At 36.3% G+C, this 23,898-nt stretch overlaps 2 protein-coding genes across 3 annotated transcripts; one reads left to right on the top strand and one right to left on the bottom strand.

Annotated features, from left to right (window-relative positions):
- Positions 1–580: 580 nt before the first annotated feature.
- On the bottom strand, positions 581–2,900 carry gpx9 (glutathione peroxidase 9). The gene is made up of 5 exons (XM_041973850.1): positions 2,651–2,900; positions 2,453–2,546; positions 974–1,104; positions 746–876; positions 581–667 (listed from the first exon to the last, which is right to left on the bottom strand). The coding sequence occupies exons 1-5, from the start codon at positions 2,780–2,782 to the stop codon at positions 607–609; spliced, it is 549 nt and encodes a 182-aa protein (XP_041829784.1). The 5' UTR covers positions 2,783–2,900; the 3' UTR covers positions 581–606.
- Positions 2,901–4,613: 1,713 nt separating this feature from the next.
- On the top strand, positions 4,614–7,127 carry fbxl15 (F-box and leucine-rich repeat protein 15). Of its 2 annotated transcripts, none has more exons than XM_041973064.1 (5): positions 4,614–4,758; positions 5,084–5,243; positions 5,336–5,838; positions 5,949–6,170; positions 6,284–7,127. In XM_041973064.1, the coding sequence occupies exons 1-4, from the start codon at positions 4,733–4,735 to the stop codon at positions 6,136–6,138; spliced, it is 879 nt and encodes a 292-aa protein (XP_041828998.1). In that variant the 5' UTR covers positions 4,614–4,732; the 3' UTR covers positions 6,139–6,170; positions 6,284–7,127. The 2 variants fall into 2 exon arrangements, with proteins under 2 accessions (XP_041828998.1, XP_041828997.1); XM_041973063.1 differs by having other exon boundaries at positions 6,262–7,127.
- The last annotated feature ends 16,771 nt before the right edge of the window (positions 7,128–23,898 follow it).

The raw sequence follows: 23,898 nt of genomic DNA, 5'->3' as shown, positions 1-23,898 counted from the left end.
TGTGTTTTCTTGTTTTGAATTTGGTTGAGTTTTAAGATTGGGGATGTGAAGCCTTATTTTTAATTTTGTGTTGTTTTGTTGCTGATATGTAGTTGTTATGTAAAGTGCTTTGTCCTGCTCTTTTGTATGAAAAGTTCTATTTAAAAAATGATTGATTGATTGATTGGAAATAAAGTTAGATCAAAGGATTTTGCTTGTTTTTTGGAGTCATTCAAGTGCTTTTTAGTGAGGAAAGGCTTCTCTGTCTACTCACAACGGAACTGTGGATCTTATTTATAATTTAAATAACTTTATGCCATTGTGTGGTCACTACCAAGTGACAATTCAGTGTAACAGTAATGCTAGAATATCAGTAATGACAAAAGTAAAGATCACATCCGTAATGTCTTTATAGCGTTTTATTCTTATTTTGAGCAGCAGACACCGTCTCGTTTGCAAGAAATATGACAACTACAAAATCCTCCCGATGGCTGAAGGGAACCTGTTCTCAGAGTGAATGCACTGAAGCTCTGAGGCATGTTCCTCTACCATCAGATCCAGCTCAGGTGCACATGTGCATTTACTGAGGAATCATCACTCTGCCACCGGCGACAAATTGCAGAAAGTTCACTTAAGAAGTTCTGCTATGTCCCTCTCCACCTTCTCAAAGGGGTAGTGTAGCTCATACCTGCAACAAAGGTAGAAACAGTCACAAACATTTCAAATTAAGGGTTTTACTTACTTGTGCACTGTGATTTCACTTTACCTTTTGATGGGGGTGCCATCTGCATCAATGAGAAACCTCTCAAAATTCCATCTAATGTCATTGACTTTGATTGGAGACCAGTAAAACTTTTTTATGTCTCCAATAACAGGATTAACAAATGGCAGAGATTCCTTTGTAGATAAAGAAATTACAATATATTAATGGCTGATGACATTAAAAAAATCTTTTACTTAGATGCATTCAAGCTCTTCGTAAGATGCACTTTACCTTTAAAAAGGAGAAAAGAGGCTCTTCATTCAGTCCATTTACCTCGACCTTACTAAAAATGGGAAACTTTGGAACAAAGCCGCCACCAGGTCTCACATACTTTAGAATATGAAGAGTTTCATGATTCATTTCTACAAAAAAAGATATTGAAAAAAAGATTACTCATGTATAGTAAATATAGAACTCATTAAATTAAATTATAATAACAGGCTACAACAGTGTATGAGTTCTTTGAGAGATAGCTGGACTTTACTACTTTATATACTGCGATTTAGTCAAGTGGTTGTCCTCCAGTGGGTTACAAGATCAATGTTTAAATCATCTTTTAAAAAATCTCATTCTTTACTGCTTTGTGATATAATGAGCCTTGAACAGCCATTAAGGTGAAACCATCTGAAAGTAGACAAATTATTGTTTGGTTAAATTGCTGATAAACCCGAGACATGGTACTTTTGGACCACAGGAGAATTTTTATAGTTCTCATAATTAAAGAAATCTCCTGTCTTTTTATGGAATTACAGCTCATCATAGTTTATAGAATTCCTTTTAATAAATCTTTATTTTTCTCAGCTCTACCTTAAAGTACAAACTTTTCCAGCACAAGGAGAGTTGTGTAATAACTGTGTTGATTGGTCCAGATGACACAATTTTGCATTGACTGGTTGTCAAATATAGCAGCTATTATATTTAAACATTTAAGGAAATATCACCAATATAAGCAAAATGTCTTAACACTAACTTCTAAAAAAAAAATTAAACCTGTGTTGACTGAGCTGATAGAAATACTGTCTGGTCCATAACTGCGTTAAGCCTTCTGGCTACATGACTTAAGGGCGAGTCTTTGTTCAGGGGTGTCCTTGAACAACGACATTCATAGTCTTTTTTAGGGGGTTGGAGGTTGGTGTTATTTGGACACAAGATAAGAAAAAAAATTGTTACACAACAGCCAACAGTCACTATGGGCTCAGTAATCCCCAAGTTTCATGGTTGATGCATTCTTCTGTGTCATTGGAAGTTCTCAAAAGCTAGCTTCAACATTTGTTGCTCATATGGGCAACATTTTACTGATGTTAACATGTTTTTCTAATTAAGGGTTTTGGTGCTGACTTTTCACAGTCTAAACCAGTAACAGGTTAGGTCACAGAAGATGCTCCTTGTGCTGGAAAAGAATGTACTTCAAGACAGGACCAAAATGAACCCCATTTAAGTCAAATATATTTATAAAACACATTTAAAACTACTGTTGTTGACTACAGCCCAGTTGTACAATTAAGATTAAAAACAAAAACAAAGGCATACACTACTGTTCAAAAGTTTGGAGTCACTTCCCTATTGAATCCCATAGCAAAGTGACCCCAAACTTTTGAACAGTAGTGTATGTAAGTCATGAAATTAATTAAAATGTGTTTTATGATGGGTCTTCAAATAAGAAAGTGCTGGAGCTTGACTAACATGTAGATATGTAAATTAAATACATACCAGGTGACTGAAGACCAAACTGGTTACAGGGGAATCCTAAAACAGTGAAGTTGAGGTTGCCAAACATTTCCATCAGTGCATTCAGCCGGTGGTACTGAGAGAACAGGAGACAAAATCAACTGTGTTCAATAAAACCACTGGTCACACTAAGAGATAATATGCTCTAACACTGATAATTTAGTACTCATGAAGAGTCACCTCCTCAATTGTTGACCCTCAGAAAGTGGCCACGTTGACGATGAGAAGAGCTTTACCCCTGAAGCAGCTGAGCGGAACCTCCTCTCCATCCAGTGTCTCAGCAGAGAAATCATAGAAAGAGTTATTAGCCATGCTTGTTTCTCAGCTTGTATATGGACTGCAGTCAGTCAAGAGTGAGTATTCACTCAACTATCCTGTTGGCTTGTCATTCACTGAAATATTATGCATTGGTCAGCAATTGTTCGGCATGACTGAGTTCATTGTTCTTCTGGGCAGAGGTGACCTGGCAGGGTTCAGCTGCTCAATACATGTATAGGAGTAGCTGTTAAATAGAGGCAGCTAATAGCATCAAATAAACAAAGTTAAGGCATTTGAGAACCTTGTTATTTCACTGCATCCTCTTCTTTAACTTTGGCAAAAACATCACTAACAAAATTCAGTCATCACATTATTTTTTCCCCTAGTATCTTCAGCTATTTGTAACAAAGGTTGTACAATTATCAAGTAGAGGCAGAATATTTTTATCCTTAGACTTACTTTAAATCTCAAAGCAGAGGCTGAAAAGCCCCCTACTTTTTTAACACATAAGCATTTGAGTATTTATTTATTCTTTAGCAGAGTTACTTTGTAATTAGCATTTTAACATTTATAAGGGTACTAGCAGATAATAAATAACCAGGAATATGTTAACTATAATCAGCCCAGTTTAATTACAAAAAATTACTGGTGGTTATTATTTTGCTAATTCTTTATTACTCTGAAGTATGTCAACAAAGCATTAAAGTGCAGCTGTTTTCATTGACAATTTATGGGTATTATTCTTTGCAAGATGACTTCAAGTCTTGTTTTATAATTCTTCCAAGTACAAAAACATAAAGATTCAACATAATGAATCACAATATGTTGGACTGTACTTACACATGTGCACAAAAATCTGCGTCCAGTAGAATACAACAGTTGTGTGCCAGGGCTATTTGTGTCAAAGTCATTTAAAATCAGCTTGTAAAAGCAGAATATGGATTTTTTCTGCATTAAAAATTGTTTTAAAATGTGAAAATAAATTAAAAAGGTCATTTATCCCAGAGAGGAAATAATAAATTACATATATTACATATTTTAATACATATTCTTACATTTATTTCACATTCTAAAAGGAAATGGGATATTGTGTGGACACATTTATTACAAAATATTTGTTTTACATTTTTGCCATATTTTTATTCTTTGATTCTGTCGCAACTACAGAGTATTCTGATTAGGATTAGATTACATCGTTTTGTACTGCAGTGATTTACGTAATTTGTTATATAAAAACTGTGGAATATTTTGTAGTTTTTGTTTTGTAAAACCAAGACAGTTTTGTTAACAAAGTAATATGCCAAATAAACTAAGTTGTGCTAGCAAATCCTTGTTACTTAAGCTTTTGGAAGACTCCATAAATCATTATAAAGAGTTATTTTATGGTTTGTCTGACTGTCTGTCTGCTCTGTTAGCAACATAACTCAAAAAGTTATGCACAGATGATCGCTCTTTGAGTTATCTATCTTTACATTGCCCTATGAACAGAAACCCGGAAAATTACAGCTGCTGCATTCAAGTACTGCTTGTAAATGCTAGTAACACAAGAACAGATCCGACAAGCAATCAATATCCCGATAAATAAATATTTTTTGTGTCTGTGCAGCAAAATGTTGTAAATGTAGTTACTAAGAAGTATGTTAATGATACTTACTTAATGATACATTAATAAATCTATAGGTGAGACCCTGACATTACCCTCTACCTAAAGACAACTCGAGATGTAAGTGATGAACTTATCTTATTTAAATACTTTGAATGTGTAAGCCACCCGTTACTGCTAGACAGCGTTTCGTGTGAAATTGTACAACGTCGCTTACTGAGATACTTCGCGAACCTTTCGCATTTTAATGTATATCGTCCGGAATAGTCTTTGAAGGTAGCATTAGGTTTGGGTTACACCTCAATCGCTTTACAAGATGCTAAGGCAAAATACACTATTTTGGCATCTAAGTGAGCAACAACACGTCCCGAAAAAACGGTGTATAATATAACCACATCACAATGGATGAAGGAGCTAAGATGCAGACGTAAGTGGCTTTTAAAATACGTTTCATCTCTAAAGAGCAGCTGGATCACTGCCCCGGCAGGCAAGCTAATCGGCTAACAGCGATAGCTTGCGAGTAATAACAGCCAGCCCCTGAAATGCAGCGAGTTCCATTTATTTATAGCAACCAACTTAAGTTTAACCAGATATTACAGCGACAAGGCCAATATGTCAGTCTCCATTGCCAGTGTAAATTGTTGTAATTATATCGTCTATGTAAAGTATTTGCTAACTTATAATTTTAAGTGGCGTTAGACAGATGTGTGCAGTATCAAAGTTCCGCTTTAACAAGGTTTGCGCTTCAGCAGATGTCATCTTCTAGACTTGCCCTGGGAGGATGTACTTGTTCCACATATCTTGTGTTATTTGCCGCTGCAAAACCTCGTCAGCCTGCAGAGGGTGAGCAAAGAGTTCCAGAGCCTCATCCAGGTGTACCTTGCCAATTGCAGGACCTTTAATCTGTCCTCGGTAAGTACCGATAAGTATTAAGAACTTTAATAATGCCTAAAATATTTAGCTCTTTTGGCAGCTTGCTTTCTGCTCTATTGTGATATTTGCAGATAGGACCATCTATTCCCAGGGAAGCATTTTGCTCCATGTTAAAGGACAATAAAGTTCTCCAGAAATTGTCACTCCAGAACTGTTCTGACTGGGTGACAGACAAGGAGCTGCTTCCAGTAATTGGCCAAAACCAGCATCTGCAGAAAGTGGACATGAGCGGATGCGTCTGCCTCACCCGCCACTCTCTGGTGGCCGTGTCCTTGAGCTGCATGCATCTCCAGCATCTTGGCCTGGCACATTGCGAATGGGTGGACAGTCTGTCCATGCGCAGCCTGGCTGACCACTGCAGGGGGCTGCAGTCCATCGACCTCACCGCCTGCCGCCAGCTGAAGGACGATGCAATCTGCTACTTGGCCAAAAAGTGTTTGGAGTTGAAGTCTCTATCACTGGCAGTCAATGCCAACATTACAGACGAGTCAGTAGAGGAAGTGGCCAAGAACTGCAGGGGCCTGGAGCAGCTGGACCTGACGGGTTGCCTGCGGGTCAGGAACCAGTCCATCAGGTACATCATATCTTCATTTCTAATCCAACTGTCATCCCTGTGCAGATTTTGACACACCCCACCTCAGTTGTTAACCCATCCATGAGATCTTCTGCTTGCTGTCCTCACAGGACTCTTGCAGAGTATTGCCCGAAGCTGCAGTCCCTGAAGGTGAATCACTGTCACAATGTGACAGAGTCAAGCCTCGATCCTCTACGAAAGCGCAATGTAGTGATTGATGTAGAGCCGCCTTTTCAAAGGGCTCTGGTGCTTCTTCAGGATGTATTGGGATTTGCTCCCTTTATCAATCTACAGATATAGCCAGAGAGGAATCAATGTCCAAGTGCACACAGGTAGGTAACATATGAGAAGAAAACTCAAATTCTGTAAATCCACCACTAGTTTACCCTGAAAATATATATGACATGTTTATTTTTTTTTTAGCATGTGCCTTACTTTATTACAGCTGTTACTTTAAGCTGCATCACATGGACACGTGTTGCTGGGAGAATCTTCGTGAATCCCCTACTTTATGAAGACCTGGATGTGCTCTACTCAGATTTGTGTGACACGTAATGTGGACAAAAACCTGCTGGTGATGTGCTCAATGATGCAAATGTAAGATGTAATAAATTAAGTTGCAAATTAAAGAAGAAAGACTTGCACTTTAATGTGTTCCTGCCTCATGTCCAAAAGATGTCACTGCATTGTTTCTTTAATCATTTATCATTGTGACGTTTCTAACCAAAGTATAGCAAATTGTTTGTTGTATTTAAAACAAAGTACAAAACTGTTGTTTCATCTACGAACATGAACACAATGCTTGAATTGAATTAAACATTTCATTTTGCATGTGTTTTCTTGCTTAAAGGGTAAATTAATCCAAATTGTACCACACATAAAAGTTTAATCTCCACCAACAAACATCTAAGGTGGATGTAGTGTTTGTGTTGCTGCCCATGTCTTTTCCAGAAAGCTTGTCCTGTTGTTGTTTTCAGCCGTTTTCTATAGAAAACTCAGACTATTTGCCAGGATAAGGGCAACCAGAGATAAGTTGATGAACATAATCTTTTAAAATGAAATTTCTGCAAGTGCACAGCCTTACTGTTTTAGTGAAATATGATAATTTATTAAAACTGTTTCCCACTGAGTGTCTAAATTAATTTTGTTTAATGAACTTGTTGAAATGCTGCTGCACTGTGTTGCAGTACATTAAATGTATACAAAATATTAAATTGGAAAATATCACCAGAAATGACTGTTATCATGTTTCTGCTGCATGAAAAGAAATAAATCTGTTGTAATGTTAAAAGCACAGTTAAACTTTGATTCATGTTTTGATTACCTCATTCCTCTGTACCTATTTAATACCTGCATGCTTTTGTTTAGCATTTACAATTGTTAGAATTACTACATATTTACTAACAATTTACTGACAATTCCAGGGAAACTGAGCCTTTTAGAAGGAAAGATGAATAAGGTTTTTCCATGCGGTGATAGACTAACTTGAAATATTAATATCTGGGCATTTTATTATCTATAGCAGATGTTTTAGGAGTGTGAGGTGGGCCTCCCAAGGGGGCCCTCAAGCAGTTCCAAGGAGACTCACTAGGTGGATGTGTGGAAATTTTACTTTAGTAATGTAAATGTTCATTGTTGAAAAGCTCAGATTCATTTGGGCTTAGGGAGTTTGACTTTTTTTTTTTTTTTTTTTTTAAGTTTTAAACATAAACTCTTCATGACGTGTGTTTAGTGTAGTCTGGATCTGTCAGCCAGCAAAATACTCTTTTCTAGACTCTGTTGTTAACTTTATATGGGATTTAACAACCTAATTATGACCCTATATGTATCTAAGAATTTAGAAACAAACAAAAAACAAAAGAGGTTGTAGAGTAATGTCTTTCTTCCCCCAAAAAATGTTATGTGAGGTGAGGTTAGGTTCACTGTCCCAGACATTGATGTATGGTAAATGTCATAATTAAAACATTCAGACATCTCTAGAGGAAAAAGAGACAAAGCTGAAGAAAAATAAAATAGATGCAGATAATTTTGCATTTAAAATACATATATTGCTTTTGTGGACGTGAGTTTAGAGCACTTAAGAAAACCTTTGAGCACATTGGTCAGCTTTGCATAAACAAGTAAGAGAGAAAAATCCGTTTATGAAAAGACGAGGGATGCTCCTATTGTAAAATTCTGGACCAAAAAAACGGATTCTTAAAAACAGTAAATTGGTTGATAGCCGATACTAATAGATTTATCATTTATTTTCTTATTAAGCCAAGGAAATGAAAAACCAAACCGTTATACAGTATTTTAATTCTCTATCACACTATCTTTGAATTACCAGAAGTGATATAAAATCAAACCTCCATCATAATGTGATTTGTCACAAGGAAAGATTTTTTGTACAACAAAACAAAACAAAAAAACAAAAAACAAAACAAAACAAATAAAAAACAAAACAAGAGAACAACACAATTTAAAAATTTTAACTACCACCTCAGTGACCTTTCAGTGCTTATATGTCCAAACATAAGTTTTTGTGCACAGCAAAGCTACATGCATATAATTCTTGTCAGTTTTATGGCAAAGTCAATGCAGAACAACCAGGTCCCAGCAAGTAAATATCTACCACTGTCATCAGATGATGCTGTCCTATTTGCCGATAAGCTAATTGCGGTGAACAGACTAAATATTGGCTGATAGCATAGTTAGGTTCGTATATCTGCGCATCCTTAGTGAAATAAATAAATAACTAAATAAACAGAACCTTTAAAGTGACAGAAATCTACTCAAAATCACTACAAATGAAACAAGACAAAAACTCAACAGACTGTCTAAGAGAAACCTAAACAGTGGCTGTTCGGCTGTCAAAACACAACAAGGTAGAAGAAAACAAAAAAGCTAACTAAAACTAACACAGATAAACTCCTTTTCAACCCCACAATGTAAAGCTGTGGTTTGTCCCCCTCTGCATCTGGACTTATTCCGTCTCTTGCCACCTCTTTGCTGCAGTAAAGGTAACTCAGAAACAAAAAGAAGAAGAAGAAAAGAATTAACTTAGTTTAACATGACAAACTAATGAATATGCACACCTGCTTTAGTAGACAGTAAATATCAGCATGTAAATAAATTAATTCTAAACCAAAACCACTATTTTTCATTACATAACTTCAACTGTAAACCTACAGAACAAGTAAATAACTATTGTCACATCAAGTACAGTTGAGTTTACTGCTACTGTGAAATTGTATTGTTACCATATTTGTATGGCTGTAGATAGAATAATCACACATAAACAGTTTGAGAGAGAGTATCTGTAATAAAATGGAGGGTTTTCCATAAAAGGCCTTGATTTCTTTTAATGCTAAGGCACATTATTCACGTTACAATATTCTAAACTCATGCTAAACTGGTTTTAAACTAGTTTAATACTGAATATATTTAATTTGGGCTGGTTTTATCCGGGTTTCACTTGGTTCAAGCACATGTTGGACTAAAAACAACACATACATGAAGAGTGAGTGAAGAAAATAAAGCTGAATTTCTTCACTGATGTAAAAAAAAGTTCAAAATTATTACACAAACAAATATTTTTGATTATTTTTAGATAAATAATTAATGAAAATAAGCCCATTATGAGCACATTTCTCACACAGTGTGAGGACCTGCTTACAAAGCGTATCATTGGAGCTTTATTACTTAAACTGACACAAGGTGGCAGCAACGAGTCAAAATTTGTCAGTCTAGTTCTGGTAGTTGGGAGCAATTGCAACGATAGACGTTGAGGGTAATTTAAATATGCACTGTCGATACTATATTAAAAAAAGTTGTTTTTTTCTTTCAAAGACAAAAAAAGTAATAACTCACTGGTTAAGCAGACTGAAAACTAACATAAGCTCCATCATCTTGTTATCACCTGAAGGAGTGAATGCACAATAAGAATGAATGCTTCCCCTTGTTGCCACACAGCTTCCCATCGTTTCCTCTGGTGGTTCACTTGGCAGACTATATTGTGTCTTGTTTCTGTGACAACACAACAGGTCTATTTTCCACATGATGGCATGGTTTACCCCATCTGCTGCGTGCTGTCCACGAGCTGAATTTGCACCGTGAGAGTTGTGTTTGGAGGGCTTCGGGGTTTGACTAGCATCCTTCTGTTGGCTGTGCTGATCATCATATTGTACTGCTGTCCCTCAGAGGCATCTTCATGGTGTCATAACTTATAAAGTATATCTTGAAATTTCAATTCATGCCACATATGGTACATTTAATAAAACTGTAGCAAGATTTTCAGCAAGAATAAAAGAGCTAAATACATTTAGCGCTGACATTAGGATGTATGGGAAAGACACTAGGCACAATACTCATGCAAAATATTTCAAATCATTCAGCAGAGATCAAGCATTTGCCTGTCCTTATTGCTGCGCTACAGTACTACAGTATGTGGGTTGAAAAGGTTGAGACGACATTCATCATGTAGGACCTCAATTAGCATTGATCTGCAGCAGGGAAAAGAAACATTGCTGCAATATTATATTCCATGGAGCAATTTCTGTTTCAGTGATTGAGTGTATGGGGGATTTCTCAAACACAGTCAGCCAAACATATTTTGTCTTCCTGTCAATAATCTGGGACTTGTCTAAATTATTGATCAATAGCAACTGATCATTTTATACCAAGGCGCAGCAATGAAGTTGGTTCATTCCATTCATGATACAGTTTTAGCTCCAGGCAATGGGTTATATATTGTACTTATTAAAACAAATAATAAATCTAAGTTTAATCTCTAGCTGCTTACAAAGTCCTTACTGACAGAATAACTTACAGGGGCCCGTTAGTTCTATTTTTGTTGTGGCAGCTGGTATACATAACAAAGATAGGGCAAATTTCTGCCAACAGACGTATACAGACACATCCATATAACATTAATGATGACTCTGTTCTATTTAAGCATTCCAGTGAGGAACAGGTCTGAGGCAATTATATCATTTCAAGTATTCATTGAGGTTGGGATTCAGGCAACATCTTCACATCAGCTTGATTTTAATGTTGCAATGTTTTCACTTCAGCTTTTACTCATTGATGCAGGGCTTTTTACTTTTGATGCTCCTAATACAAGATGGTGTGAAACTATGGTTAAAACAGCCCTTTGTTGCTTAAAATTTATTTATTTTTTATGTCAGCACAGTTTCAATCGTGATTTTGTTGCAATAAACTAAAACACACTTGTAGACAAAAACTGAAGCACTGAATGAAATCCGGCTTTTATTCAGGTAATTTTTTTACTCTTCTACTCTCCAAGCCTGTGTGTTATATTTTGATCTAAATCCTGATGCTCAAGTTTGAATCTGAAAAGGCTAATGGATTCCACTTTTGTTCACCCCAAATCAGGACTTTAGTTTTACAAATCGGGTGCAGTGGTTTGCACTTTTAGAGTAAGAAAGTTTTGCATGGTGTTCCTGTGCTTTGTGTGAGGTTTTCTTTAAGCGTTTTGGCCTTACACTGCCATAGACTACAGTTGTTTGTTGGAGAGTGAATACAAGTTTGTCTCTGAGTGTTTTTAATGACAACGATAATGATGTTTTTATAGATAAGCTGATTCATGTGCCTTGCCTCTCGTCTAGTGCCAGCTAAGATATGCTGAACACACCTGAGGCCCTTTGGTGGATAAAAAGGACATTGATTCCCTTTTTTGTGAAATCTAAATTTATTTTAAGAACAGGCACAGTTTTGCTCTGATACTAAGAGGAATGACAGAAAACTGAATGTTTGCAAAGTCCAGATATTTAGTGAAGCTTGCAGGTGTAATAGCATAAATTTGCCAGGGTATATAGTTTTCAATAACTTTGATACAGTTTGCACATTAAATAACAAAGACTTAGTCTTTATTCTGCTAAAGTTGAATAATATTTCTGTTATGAAAATGGATAATAAGATGAAAATTATATTTGGCACTAAAACCTGCCAATCCGTCGATCTTGCCTCTTGCAAATCATCTATTTCCCATTCATATATGCATCAGCATGAATCCTCACATTACAATTGTATACAAGCAATTATCACTCACTAAATACAAAAAATAAATAACATGAGATGCTAATTTACAATTAACTACAGAGTTTGTGTAGTTCCCTTGTCCCTCAAACCAGAGAGGGTAAAGAAGCCTTATTCTAGAATTGATATTTTAATTTGTTGTACAAAACCGGAGCTAATTATATGCAATTTAATATAAAAAAATGATGATGTGCTTTGAATTTTTATTTACTAAAGACAAATACAATATATACTACAAAAGAAATTATAAAAAAAATCATAATTTTCTTAATGAAAAACAACATCAATCCCCCCCCCTCCCCAAAAAAACCCCAAAAACATAAAAAATAAATAAATAGAAATTTTTTTTTTTGGCTATGTTGGTATCTAAAGTTTTTATTTTTTGTCTTCATAAATATCTGTTCACCTTATTTGTACAGTTAACTGGTGGCCATTTATCCTTTGTTATTCAATGCAGAGACTAATGTGAAATTTACTTTAGGCAAGCAGTCAATTTAAGAATATTACTTTAGTAAAAAAAATCTTGGAAAAGAAAAAGTTTTGCAATTTTCAAGCAACACTAATCAACTGAATAATAATTATGAAAACTATTTGTAGTTATTTATATGAATACAAAATACTATTTTCATCTGCACTTTGTGTATAAACCAGACCCTGCTCATGAAAAATAATCAGAAAATGGTTCAGGATACTTTTAGGCCCTTTTTTTAAATTAATTAAAGTTCATATAAGGTGAAGAGAGAATTACTGTAGCTGTTCAGATGGGCCCAAAACTGTGTCAGAGATTTTGTTCATTTTCATATTTTTAATTAAGAGGCTTTCCCCTTCGTCTTCCATCAGTTCTCTCATTTATTTGATGTAGTTTATCTGCTCCAACCATTCATATACAACCTTATTGGATCCCGGGACTTAAGGATCCATCTTTTGGCCACCAGGGAAGCATAACTAATGACAACATTACAGTGCCTTTGTGAGCGTGGGCATCAAAATGTCGATCAACCAAGCAAGAAATAATGTTGGATTTTAAAATCAGCATGAATAAACATGTATGTTTAGGATCTGTGAGGCCCAATTTAGATAGATTTTGAAAGTAGGGATGTACTTTTGGAAGATGCTAATGAACCTCATCAGGGTTCATATGTGTTTCATGGATTTCAGACTTAACTGGGAAAATGATTTAGTTGAGGCCTAGAGTTGTATTTTTATCCTCTAGGTGGAGTAAATGACAAAACCACACAGCACATCTTCAGGGTCTAATTTTAGAAACAGTTGAAGCCGTTCAGGACTGAAGCCATGTGACCTGCTTCTTATCTTTTCTTGTTTTAATAGTGTGCTTCTAACTGCAAATTGGACAAAAAGCAGAAAATCACCTTGTTACTGTCATTTATGTTTTCACTGCGACAAACAAACAAACAAACAAACAAACAAACAAACAAACAAACAAACAAACAAACAAACAAACAAACAAACAAACAAACAAACAAACAAACAAACAAATAAGATCGTATCATAACTTGATGACAGCCATTCACTGCTTGGTCAGCAAATGTAAATAATTGGGAAGAACTAGGATTATTTCTCCATCAAGACTAGTGGCGGAGGTTGAGGAATATTTGATCTTTGCAGTTTGATTTAAGTGGCTGTTTTTCCAGTTTGTTCAATGTTTACAGCTTCTAAACATGCAAATTCTAGATAGTTTTTTATATCAACATATGTACAAAGTTTCCAAAGTTGGTGAAGGTCATATATAATGAAGACAGTGTGTAAAGCAATAATTTTAAAATATCATAAAACAATATTTTGTTTACATTTGAACATCATAAACATGATGTTGACAGTAAAACATTTTACTATTTCATAAAAAAAATTATGATTTTCTTTAATATAATGGCAGCAACATGTCTCAAAGCAGTTGGAATGAGGCCAACAAAAGGCTGGAGAACTAAGTGGTACTAAAAGGATACAGCTGGAGGAACATGTTGCAAATAATTAGGTTAATTGACAACAGGTTAGTTGCATGGTTGCTTACAAAAAGAACACCTGCGGGAGGCAGAGACTCTCAGAAGTAAAGATGGGCAGAAAGTCATTGTTTTTGAGAACAGTTTATCATGCCATCGACAAATGCCGGCTAAAGCTCTATCATGCCAAGAAGAAGTCATATGTGAACATGAGCCACAAACTCTGATGTCTTCTCTGACAGTTAAAAATCTTTTTGGATATCATACACACTTCATTCCTACAGAGGAGGCAGACTATCTGGCTTGTTATCCGGTCCAAAGACATGCATGATAGGTTAACTGGTTATTCTAGATTCTCCCTAAGAGAGAGTGTGTGTGTGAATGGTTGTTTGTCTATCTGTGTTGGCCCTGCGACAGACTGGTGACCTGTCCAGGGTGTACCCGGCCTCTCACCTGTTAAAATGCTGGGATAGGCTCCAGCTCACCCGCGACCCGTAATGGAATAAGCGGTCAAGATAATGGATGGATGGATGGATGCTTTAGAAATAAAATTATATGGCAAGGCATAGTAAATACTGATTCAGCTGCTGGTCTCCTCAGTGCCCACACATTAACGCACTGCTGTCAACAGAAAAGGGAATGGGGTAAACACGTCCCTGTTCTACCTGTTGTAAGTGTAGTTGCAGTCATAAAATTTGTTTTTCATGTTTACAAATGACTGTATCTTTTTTATTTATATTTCACACAGTGTAAATGGTCTGTACTTTTATCCAAAGCGCTTTACATATACGTCACATTCACCCATTCACACACACATTCACACACTGATGGCGGAAGCTGCCATGCAAGGCGCTCAACCACAACCCATCAGGAGCAATTTGGGGTTCTGTGTCTTGGTCAGGGATACCTCGGCATGAGCTCGATGGGCCGGGATCGAACCAACAACCCTTGGGCTACAGGACAACCACTCTACCCACTGAGCCACGCCGCCACAGTATCCCAACTAAACTACGTCATCTGTTAATCTCTCCAGATTAATTACACCAACTACTTTACATGTATTAATAGTCTAAAAACAGGTGCATTTCTTTACTTTCAGCATTTATTCCTTCTTTTGAAAAAGCGATCATAAATCTGCTGGTCCCCCTTTCTGACCTCTGATTTCTGTCACTCAGAATATTTAACCCAGTTTTGTTCAATTTGACTGCGATATAAGCACAATGATTTTCCTAATATAGATAATGTCTAATAAGCGTGATAAAGATTTGTTCTGGCAGAAGTGTTACACCTTATGAGTAATCTGGACTGCTAAATTATAAGAAATGGTGATGAACTTGTGCCCGTCAGGCAGCAGAGGTCAGAGTTCAGTGCTCTGGTAAAATCACAGATCACGTCTTGTTATTGTTTGTAGACACTGAAAGACAGACTCATTTTTACTTAACAGGTAGATAAAAATCAGATTTAAGACAAAAGGAGTTTTTACTGCTGAGTGGCTAGAGTTTACTCCTTACATGCGTACTTAACATGTTAGGCAGACCAACTTTATCTCTTGATACAGATAATTAGAACGCAATTTTTCTATAGCCCATATGCCAAAATTGGATTAATGCAATCTAAGTTCTTTCTTTTTAAAAGGCCCAAATCAAAATCTAATTACATCTCACTTTTCCCCCTCATTTTTCCTGTCTTTTGTTTTATTTTCTAAACTCTGACATAAAGGAAGCTCTTATTGTTCTCTGACAAATGGAGCACAAACAGCAAAATATGTGTTTGGTACAAGTCTCGGCCCATAGATTAATGACATTAACGAAGTTTCCATTAGCACAGCGATCAGGGGAGACAGAGGCGTCCATGCGTAAATCCACATGACTGAATCACTGATAAGAGAAAATGAAACACATCTCTACAGGCCAAAAGGGGCCAAGAAACGCCACTCCAAATTAGTCTGCAGCCCAATTTGTTGTTACTTCATTAACCGACCAGCATCTATTGAGCAGGGGAGTGTAGTTGTGACCCATCTTTTGCCAAAAAGTGTATTCATTGCACTACATTTATTAGGTATGTGAGATATAATGAAAGCTATGAGAGACCAGTAAAATGGCACACAGAGTTTCACATGGAGGTGAATCTCCATTGTAAGATAATCTGTGGCACTAGGACTTTCATGTGCCTCTGCTTTAAAGAATTATGGAATCACTACTCATGAAGTTGAGAGATCCAGGTTTTTGCAGCAATTACAATTACAAAATTCAGCCCTGATATAGCTTATGAAACTTGGCTTGTGGATCATTTCAGCCACCAAGCTAACATGTATGTTTGCATTTCAACATTTAACAAAGTGTCTGTAACTAGCCATAAATATTAATTTAATTCTGTCAAATGTTTATTTTATGAGACTATTGGCCTAACAAACAGAAAGCTAATGCTATATATTAGCACAGCATATACTGTTAGTTAGCAAGTAAGGTGCATTGCTTAGCTTTTCATTTTAATAGTTTAAACTGTCTAAATAATTTGACGTAACTTAAAATATATTATCCTTAAACTCACTTTTGTTTACTTTTGTGCGTAGTTACAAAATTACACTACATTCAGATACAGTTTTCCCAGTCATTCAGCTGATTCCACTTGTATGTGTCAGCCTTATATTCTTCCTTTAGTTACAAGTAGCATGTTTATGATAGGTAACATACCACACATAGTCTGAAGCATCAATTAAGTTTTGATGCAATTCACAAGCTTACCCAAACAACACTTCACCCGTTCTACTGTCCTTCCAATATCCAGTCAAACAGCACTATCTAGTCAGTTAATGCAAACTACTCAGTTGGGTAGCATCTGGTAATGAGGATTGGGCAGTTTATTTTTTGGTAGAGATAATTTGCGTTCTGAAGCTGCAATATGGAGATGACAGGTAAACAGTCAATATTTCATGCACTGTTGTAAACTGTTAGAGTGGACTGCATAAACAAAGCATTCAAGATATTTTGGCCACTCTAACTTTCCCTACTATTGACATCATATAGCTTTGATTTCTTATTAATTTGAACCAATATATGTTTCTATGCACTTTAATTTTTTTCCTTTGATTGGAAAAACAAAATAATTAGTTTTTCTAATTATTAGGGTAAATGTGACTAGATATTCTACATCCTTGATTCAGGGATATTAAAATCCATGTTAAGTTAATATCACTGCATTTTCTGCAGTGATGTAAACCAGATACTTTTTTTTTGGTGGTTGTTCATTGTTAACTTCTCGAAGGTTCAGTTTGAGTTTGCTAAAGTGCCCTCTAGTGGAATCCTACAATAATAAGTATAGTACACAGGGGAGCATGTGAACGGTGAAACAGATTCACATTGTTGTTGCTCGGTAGTGGGCAGACCTAATGCTTGAAATTGTAATGACAGTCTGTCACAAGACTGGATGTGTTATTAGTCAGGGAGTTTGTTTTGCTGGTGCTTCCTCTGCTGGCTGAAAATTCTAATAATTTACTAATTCAATTAGTAAATTTTTTACATACTGCTGTAGAAATCAGTTTACAAAAGTAGTAATAAGTACTCCACTAAATATGATGCAGCTTTGAATGCAAGGTACATTCTTTGCTGTTTTTCTCGACAGAAGTTGCATGTACTTACTAGATGTAGAGAGACAGCTGATGCACAGTAGCTAATATGGTTGCTATGGAAACCATTGGGGAGAAAAAGATTATATATAAGAAAAATATATATAACAACATGTAATAACTGTTTAGGCAGAGTTTTGACTTGTATTTATTTTTGTACTAAAATGAAAATAAATGTCATTTATTCTGAAAAAAAATAGTTTTTGCTGACTCTGAGGTTTTCAGACAAACTAACACTTGTATAGTTGACACCAGAGACTTTTTACTGATATGTGAGCATTCAGTAAAGGGATACTGATGCAGACTGCTGACACCAAAAACAATGCCTCATAGACCAGGCAATAAATCAACACAATACCATCTCCCCAATGTCCTTCACCGTTTAAAATTATATCACTCTTACAGGAAACAATAATATATATATCTTTTGTACTTTCAAAGTGTTGCAGTGTAACTGCAAACAGTTGTTCTGCTATTGAATGCAAGCCAAAATATGCTATTTGTCTAAATGTGAGCACAATATGTGGAACAAAATGGGAGATAAATCACAATTGACATTTAGACTTGAGTACTGTCTGTATAAATTTAGTTAGAATTATGCTATTTTATACCTAATTCATAATGGATAAACCTAAAAATCTGATTCAGCAGCCTATATACTATAATGGGAATAGCGTAATGACTATAATTGATTTGATAAACTTGTTTAAATTAAGATTTTCTGTTGACAAACATAAATTTTACAATAGATAAATGTATGATTGCAGTCTGTAAGATCAGAGGCCTAAAGTCTTCAGTATTCAGAGCTGGGAAGGGGCCCTCTTTGCTCTTATCTGTTGGAACTGGCTGTCTGGGATGGGTAGTTCCTTATCTTCCATGCCTCACTAATATCCTCAGGGGACTAACACTGTTTGGCACCCTGAATCCTTTTTTCTACACCGGATGGGAAGCCAGCCTGGGTGGATCATGGGGGGCTTGAGATGTGGATGCCATATGGACCCTTTTTATTCTCAGTGGAGTTTAGGCCTTTGGGACAGCCTGCCTCTAAATGCACACGAGACATTTTGACAGTATGCAGTGACAAAGGCATTTTGGCAGCTTATGTTGTTTATTACTGACAGATCACTGTGATTAAGTTGCAGTTTTTAGTGCTGAAGGTTCCCGTATCCTATCTGTTGATAGAAATTCATTCAAATGGAATAATATGCTTTGATCAGGTTATATATATATATATAAAATCCATGAAATTGAAATTTTAATATATATCCTGATAACTTATATAAAATGCAAGACTTTCCTTTTTAAGATAACAGTTGATATTAATACCTACATACAGTTTATTCCTAAAGATAAGAACAGCCATAAATAAATAAATTAGGACAATCTATTATAAAGCTGTAAAAAATAAAACCAATTAAAATTTTTACATGACTGTGATTGAAGTGTGATAAGAGACTCCTGCTGAGGACATAACTGTACATACATGGGGAAGATTCACATATAGGTACTGTGTTTTGTGCTTTGCAAGATTAAAGTAAAAAGAAACTTGAGGTTTTAATACCGAATAATGATTTCACTAACCACAAAAGCCACGGGAAAGAAGAATTTCATGACAAAACAAGAAGTAAATTAGACCTTGATATTTTTCTCACGAATCAGAATTTCTGATTAATTTAAATATTATATTTTATTCTGGAAAGAACCCAGGGATGCTGGTTGCAGTAGCACTTCAAATAAGCAAAGAACATAATGAGATCAAAATTCAAATGTTTTGGGGGGATTTATGTGTATGCATATAAAGTTATAAACAATGCTTAAAACAGTTACAAATACTGAAGTTAAAATCAAAATATATTGTATTGAGTGGATAATTATGTTCAATGCACACATGTACAAATATATATTTCTCAGTATCTTATATTGAAGGTTTTGCTCTTACATTCTTAATCACAGTGTGGATCCATCTGTCAAGACTGACAGATTTATTTATTTATTTTTGTGCAAGCAAGAGGTTGCACTACTTTATCTGGCCAGCTGAGGACATGCTTTCCCAAGAATGACAAAAGCCTCATCTATCACCTATAATCCAGTATTACTATTAGATTACCTACTGCTTTACTTATTAATGATTTAACAAATTGCAGTCTAATCAGATATGATAACCAAACAATGATCAATAAAGAAATGGGCCAGCTGCAGTAGAACAGGATGAATAAATGTAAACAAAAATAGCTGAATAAGCTTGGTTACATTAAAAACTATATTAAATTAATTAATTTTAAGTTGTAGTAATAATAACAAGCACCTACAGCTACGTGTGTTTCTCATGTGTTTCTCACCCGATGAACTGGGAGTGACCACACAAACAAACATCCTGCTTTTGGACATTTTGAGAGTTCTTGCAAAGTTTGAGCCAATTAGCGGAGTCCATAGGGATTTTGGAAAGTTGACCCAACTCTGTGAAATTATCAACTTTTCCCACACAGGTGTAATGCAAAGCCAGGTGAACCTACCACAGCATAGCATGTTTAAGATACAGACCGAGAGACCTCCATCGAACTTCTTTATGAAGTAGATTGAGGACAATTTTCCTGCTGAAAGGTGGTCTACCTGAAAGGCTGGGGCTGCCTGCCAGCTGCATGTCATTTCTATCAAATGTGGCCAGGGTCTGTCAATTAAGAAAACACAGGGCAATCTGTGGCTGCTGAAAGAGATCCCCTTGGCCCGCTCCCAGGCTCAGAGACGGCCTTTTGTTCCCAGGCATGTCTCACATACTTTCAGAGCGCAGATAAGCTCAGGCTTCATGAAGTCTTGCTTTATCTTTGCTCACTGTAATGTCTCTGTGGGGTCAGGGAATATGGGGAAGCACTGTCGGCGAAAAGGTAATATCCCCCCTCCCACACACACATTATGGGGTCAGGAATAGAAGCCACAGGTTAGGTGGTCCTGAGGCCTGGACAAGGGACTTATTTGCTGAATGATCCCCTTTACTCATATGCTCACCCTTGATCTTTTACTACTTCTATTATACAAAAGACATAAACTGCAAAACAAGCAAGCAGCTTTAGCTGTTTTCTGAAATTGGATAAATAGGTTCTCTATGCCAGGAACTGCCAGTGTGGGGTAGGAGGATTTGTTTTAGTGCCGCCTAGACCACCCACAGACAGGTAAATATCAAGGTGGGCTGAAATATAAGTAGAAAGCAAGGGGAGGTTTAAGGCCAGCAGGTGGGGGAGGGGGATCAGGACCTCTCACTGACTTGGCGTCAATGTAGTTTTTGATAAAGTATGTCCTGAATACAACAAGGATGAAGGAAAATACCAGAGATTCCACTTTACAATATACTGGTACCTCAGTCACACTTACCTCTAACTTAACCTGCATACAACAAATGCAAAAAAAGTAGGAGCACTTATTTGACCTAACTTGATTTTTATGAAACACAGAATAAAAAAAAAAGATATGAGAAGTCATGTCCCTTGTGCAGGAAGTATTGGTGCTTTAGCTTTGCTCTGCTGTTAAAAATGCAGAAATCAAACTTGTCAGAGAGCTGCTTTATGATGAAGTGATAAAAAAATGTTAAAAATAAAGCTTGTCCAGTGCACTTGTTGTCTGGCATCCAACACCTTGGAAAAAAATGTAATGTGAACTAATAGACAGCTATAACAGACATCACTAAAGCTCATGGAGCTGTTGAGGTGAAAATCCATTATTTTATTAAAGCTGAAGACTTTAGTTATTTAAAAATCAAACTCAGTTTTGGCCTTGTAATGTGTGCTTCATTGACAGGAGTGTAAAGTGTTCTGTCTTAAATCTACGGTGATGGCAGTTTTTTCATTGTACCCAGTTGTTTGAATTGTCAATTTTTTTTCTTAAATGTTAATAGCATACATGGTAATTTCTTTCATCACAGTCAGCAAACTGCCCATGCAGGAGTGAAGTATTTAATGTCCAGTGGTCTATGGGTGTGGTTCCATTAGATAGTTTTAAGACCATGCTGAGTGCTCTTGAAAATTAGTTTTTTGGCAACTTCCTAGGATGCACAGGCTCCCAGCAAGCCACCAAGGCTTTGTCAAGAGTGTGCTGGTTTAAGCTCACAGCTTTTCAAGCTTCCCATTATGCCTGACTCAGTCGGGCAGAAAGCAAAAGAGCCTTTTCTGCAGTCATGTGGGCATACTGGCATTATACATAGTTCAGTATTAGATATTTGTGAGTCATATAAACAGAAGGGAGGGCACTGAGGCTTCTTGAAGAAAAAAAACTTTATAATTGGGGAGTTATATAAGTGTCTAAATCCTTCTCCAGGGATTTAATTTTTTCCCCCCATTGTGTTTTTTCTAAACCAGGAAGACCTCACAGCAGCAGTGACAAATCCTCTGACACAGAAATCACTGTGGTACACTTTAAAGACTGCAAATTAAGTCTTTGAGTCTTCAGGTGAGATCCACTTAACTGCCTCATATACAGTGATTTATTTATTTGCAAATTTGCAGTCTTTTCACTGATGGGCAGCCAATTACTGTTGCTATTTTCATTCTTATATGACAATAAACAATATGACAATAAACAATATTTTCAGTGTTTTAGTTAATTGTAGCCTTGCCAAAGCAGCTGACATTTAAAACTATATTTAGAAAAACTTAAATCTTTGCCTATTTTAATAGATTTCTCTATTCCAAATGTATTTATTGCACTCCCCTGAAATCATCCCACTTTCTGAGTCTCCTTTCAGGCATTCAGGTATATTTAGCCTCATGCACCCTTGTGTAGATTTGTTATGGTTCTCTTCTTCCTTCTGTAGCCTTCCCCAATTATAAACTATGTATTTCCCAATGGTGAGTCCCTGTCCTCTCTTCACATCTACAGTGTTCATATGTGTGTATCTGTGTGTGTGAGCGTGCATGCGTGGCTCCCTGTTGGCCCAGATGCTGGGGTGTGTACAGCGTGTAAATCTGGGGCTAGTTGGGTCGCTCAGGCATGACCTGGACTATGTCGAGCCTTGTCTTCTGAGTGCCTCCAGCAGTGTTTCCCTCCTCAGTTCTGACCAGCCAGCCTCACAAACAAGGTCATCCTGACCCCCCTGCATCACCCGTAAGTTTGTTAACAGGACTGGGAGTTAGTGCCTCTGATGATGTGTGGCTGCTGAGTTTAGAATGAAGAAATATGTGCACAAAACGAATCAATCTCAAACCCTGTGATTATGGCCATTATACCACTTAAGAGAGTAACTCACTTTGCTGGATCACACTAAAATCAAAGACTTTCTATACAGCCAATACTAAATGTATATATATATATATATATATATATATTGTATATTGATTGTCTTCATTAATAAGATGTGGACACTTATTAATTAAAAATGTTTTCCTTAAATAAGTTTTGTGCCACTCTACAAGAAAAACAAAATCCAAATAAATAAATATAGTCCAAGATTCGCATCTTTCTGTAATGACTGGATTGAGCAAGACCTTTATTTGCTTGATCTGAAACTGACAAAATGTCTTATCTTGTCCTAAATTAATGTTAAATTACTAGCAATTTAATTGCAGTAATCCAGTTGTTCTGTTTCAGACCCAGGGAAGATTTCTGTTAATCCAATGTCCAAACCAAGGAAGGGATTGGTGTTATCAGTAATGGCATACAGTGCCACTATTTAGAATCCTACGAAAAGAAGGCACACAAGTACAGCTTATATTTCTGACAATGGATACAGAGAGAGAAAAAGTAAAATCAAACCAATGCCTTCTTTCTAGTTCATGCAACAATATATTTTACAAAATACACCAGACCAGCCTCCCAATTTGCTTCTGCCGTTGTGTTATTAGGGTTGTTCTATCGTGATAATTCCATGTTCATATTTTATAAACCTGATAGGAAAGTATTCAAATGGGTCTCTCCAGTTGTTGCTGTGAAGTTTTAAACCATCAAGAAAAAAACAAAACAAAACAAAACAAACAAAAAAAACAACCAACCAAAAAGCAAAAAAACAAAAAACAAAACAAAACAAAAAACAAACAAATAAACAAACAAACAAACAAACAAAAAACCCCAAAAACTCCAATAAGAGAACCTTTCACTCCACAGTCTATAATCTCATTTATGTTCCCTTAACATTTGCTGCATAAAAACTGGCTCCTTGTAATCATGGTCGTCACCGTTGTCGTCATTGGTATGTTCATGGTACACAGCCTCTCAGGTGGCTCTCACAATTAATGCTGATGCGCCCATGCAGGGCAGATGGGGTTGCCTTTCCATCAAGATGGTCATGAAAGCTTTTCTGAGCTGTTCCAGGAAGACGTCTTGTCTTGTTACAGTTGGGGTTCATTTCGTGTATTATAACGTAGATGTTCTAGGAGGACACGTTGATGGTATTGTATAAAACGGGCCAGTGTGCAGTCATTAGTAGGAAGCTGTGTGTTGTGATTACCTTTTCTA

Source organism: Melanotaenia boesemani, chromosome 21 (assembly GCF_017639745.1).
Source record: "Melanotaenia boesemani isolate fMelBoe1 chromosome 21, fMelBoe1.pri, whole genome shotgun sequence".
NCBI lineage: Eukaryota > Metazoa > Chordata > Actinopteri > Atheriniformes > Melanotaeniidae > Melanotaenia > Melanotaenia boesemani.
Note: the sequence above shows the minus strand (reverse complement) of the source record. Positions and strands in the feature narration are given on the sequence as shown.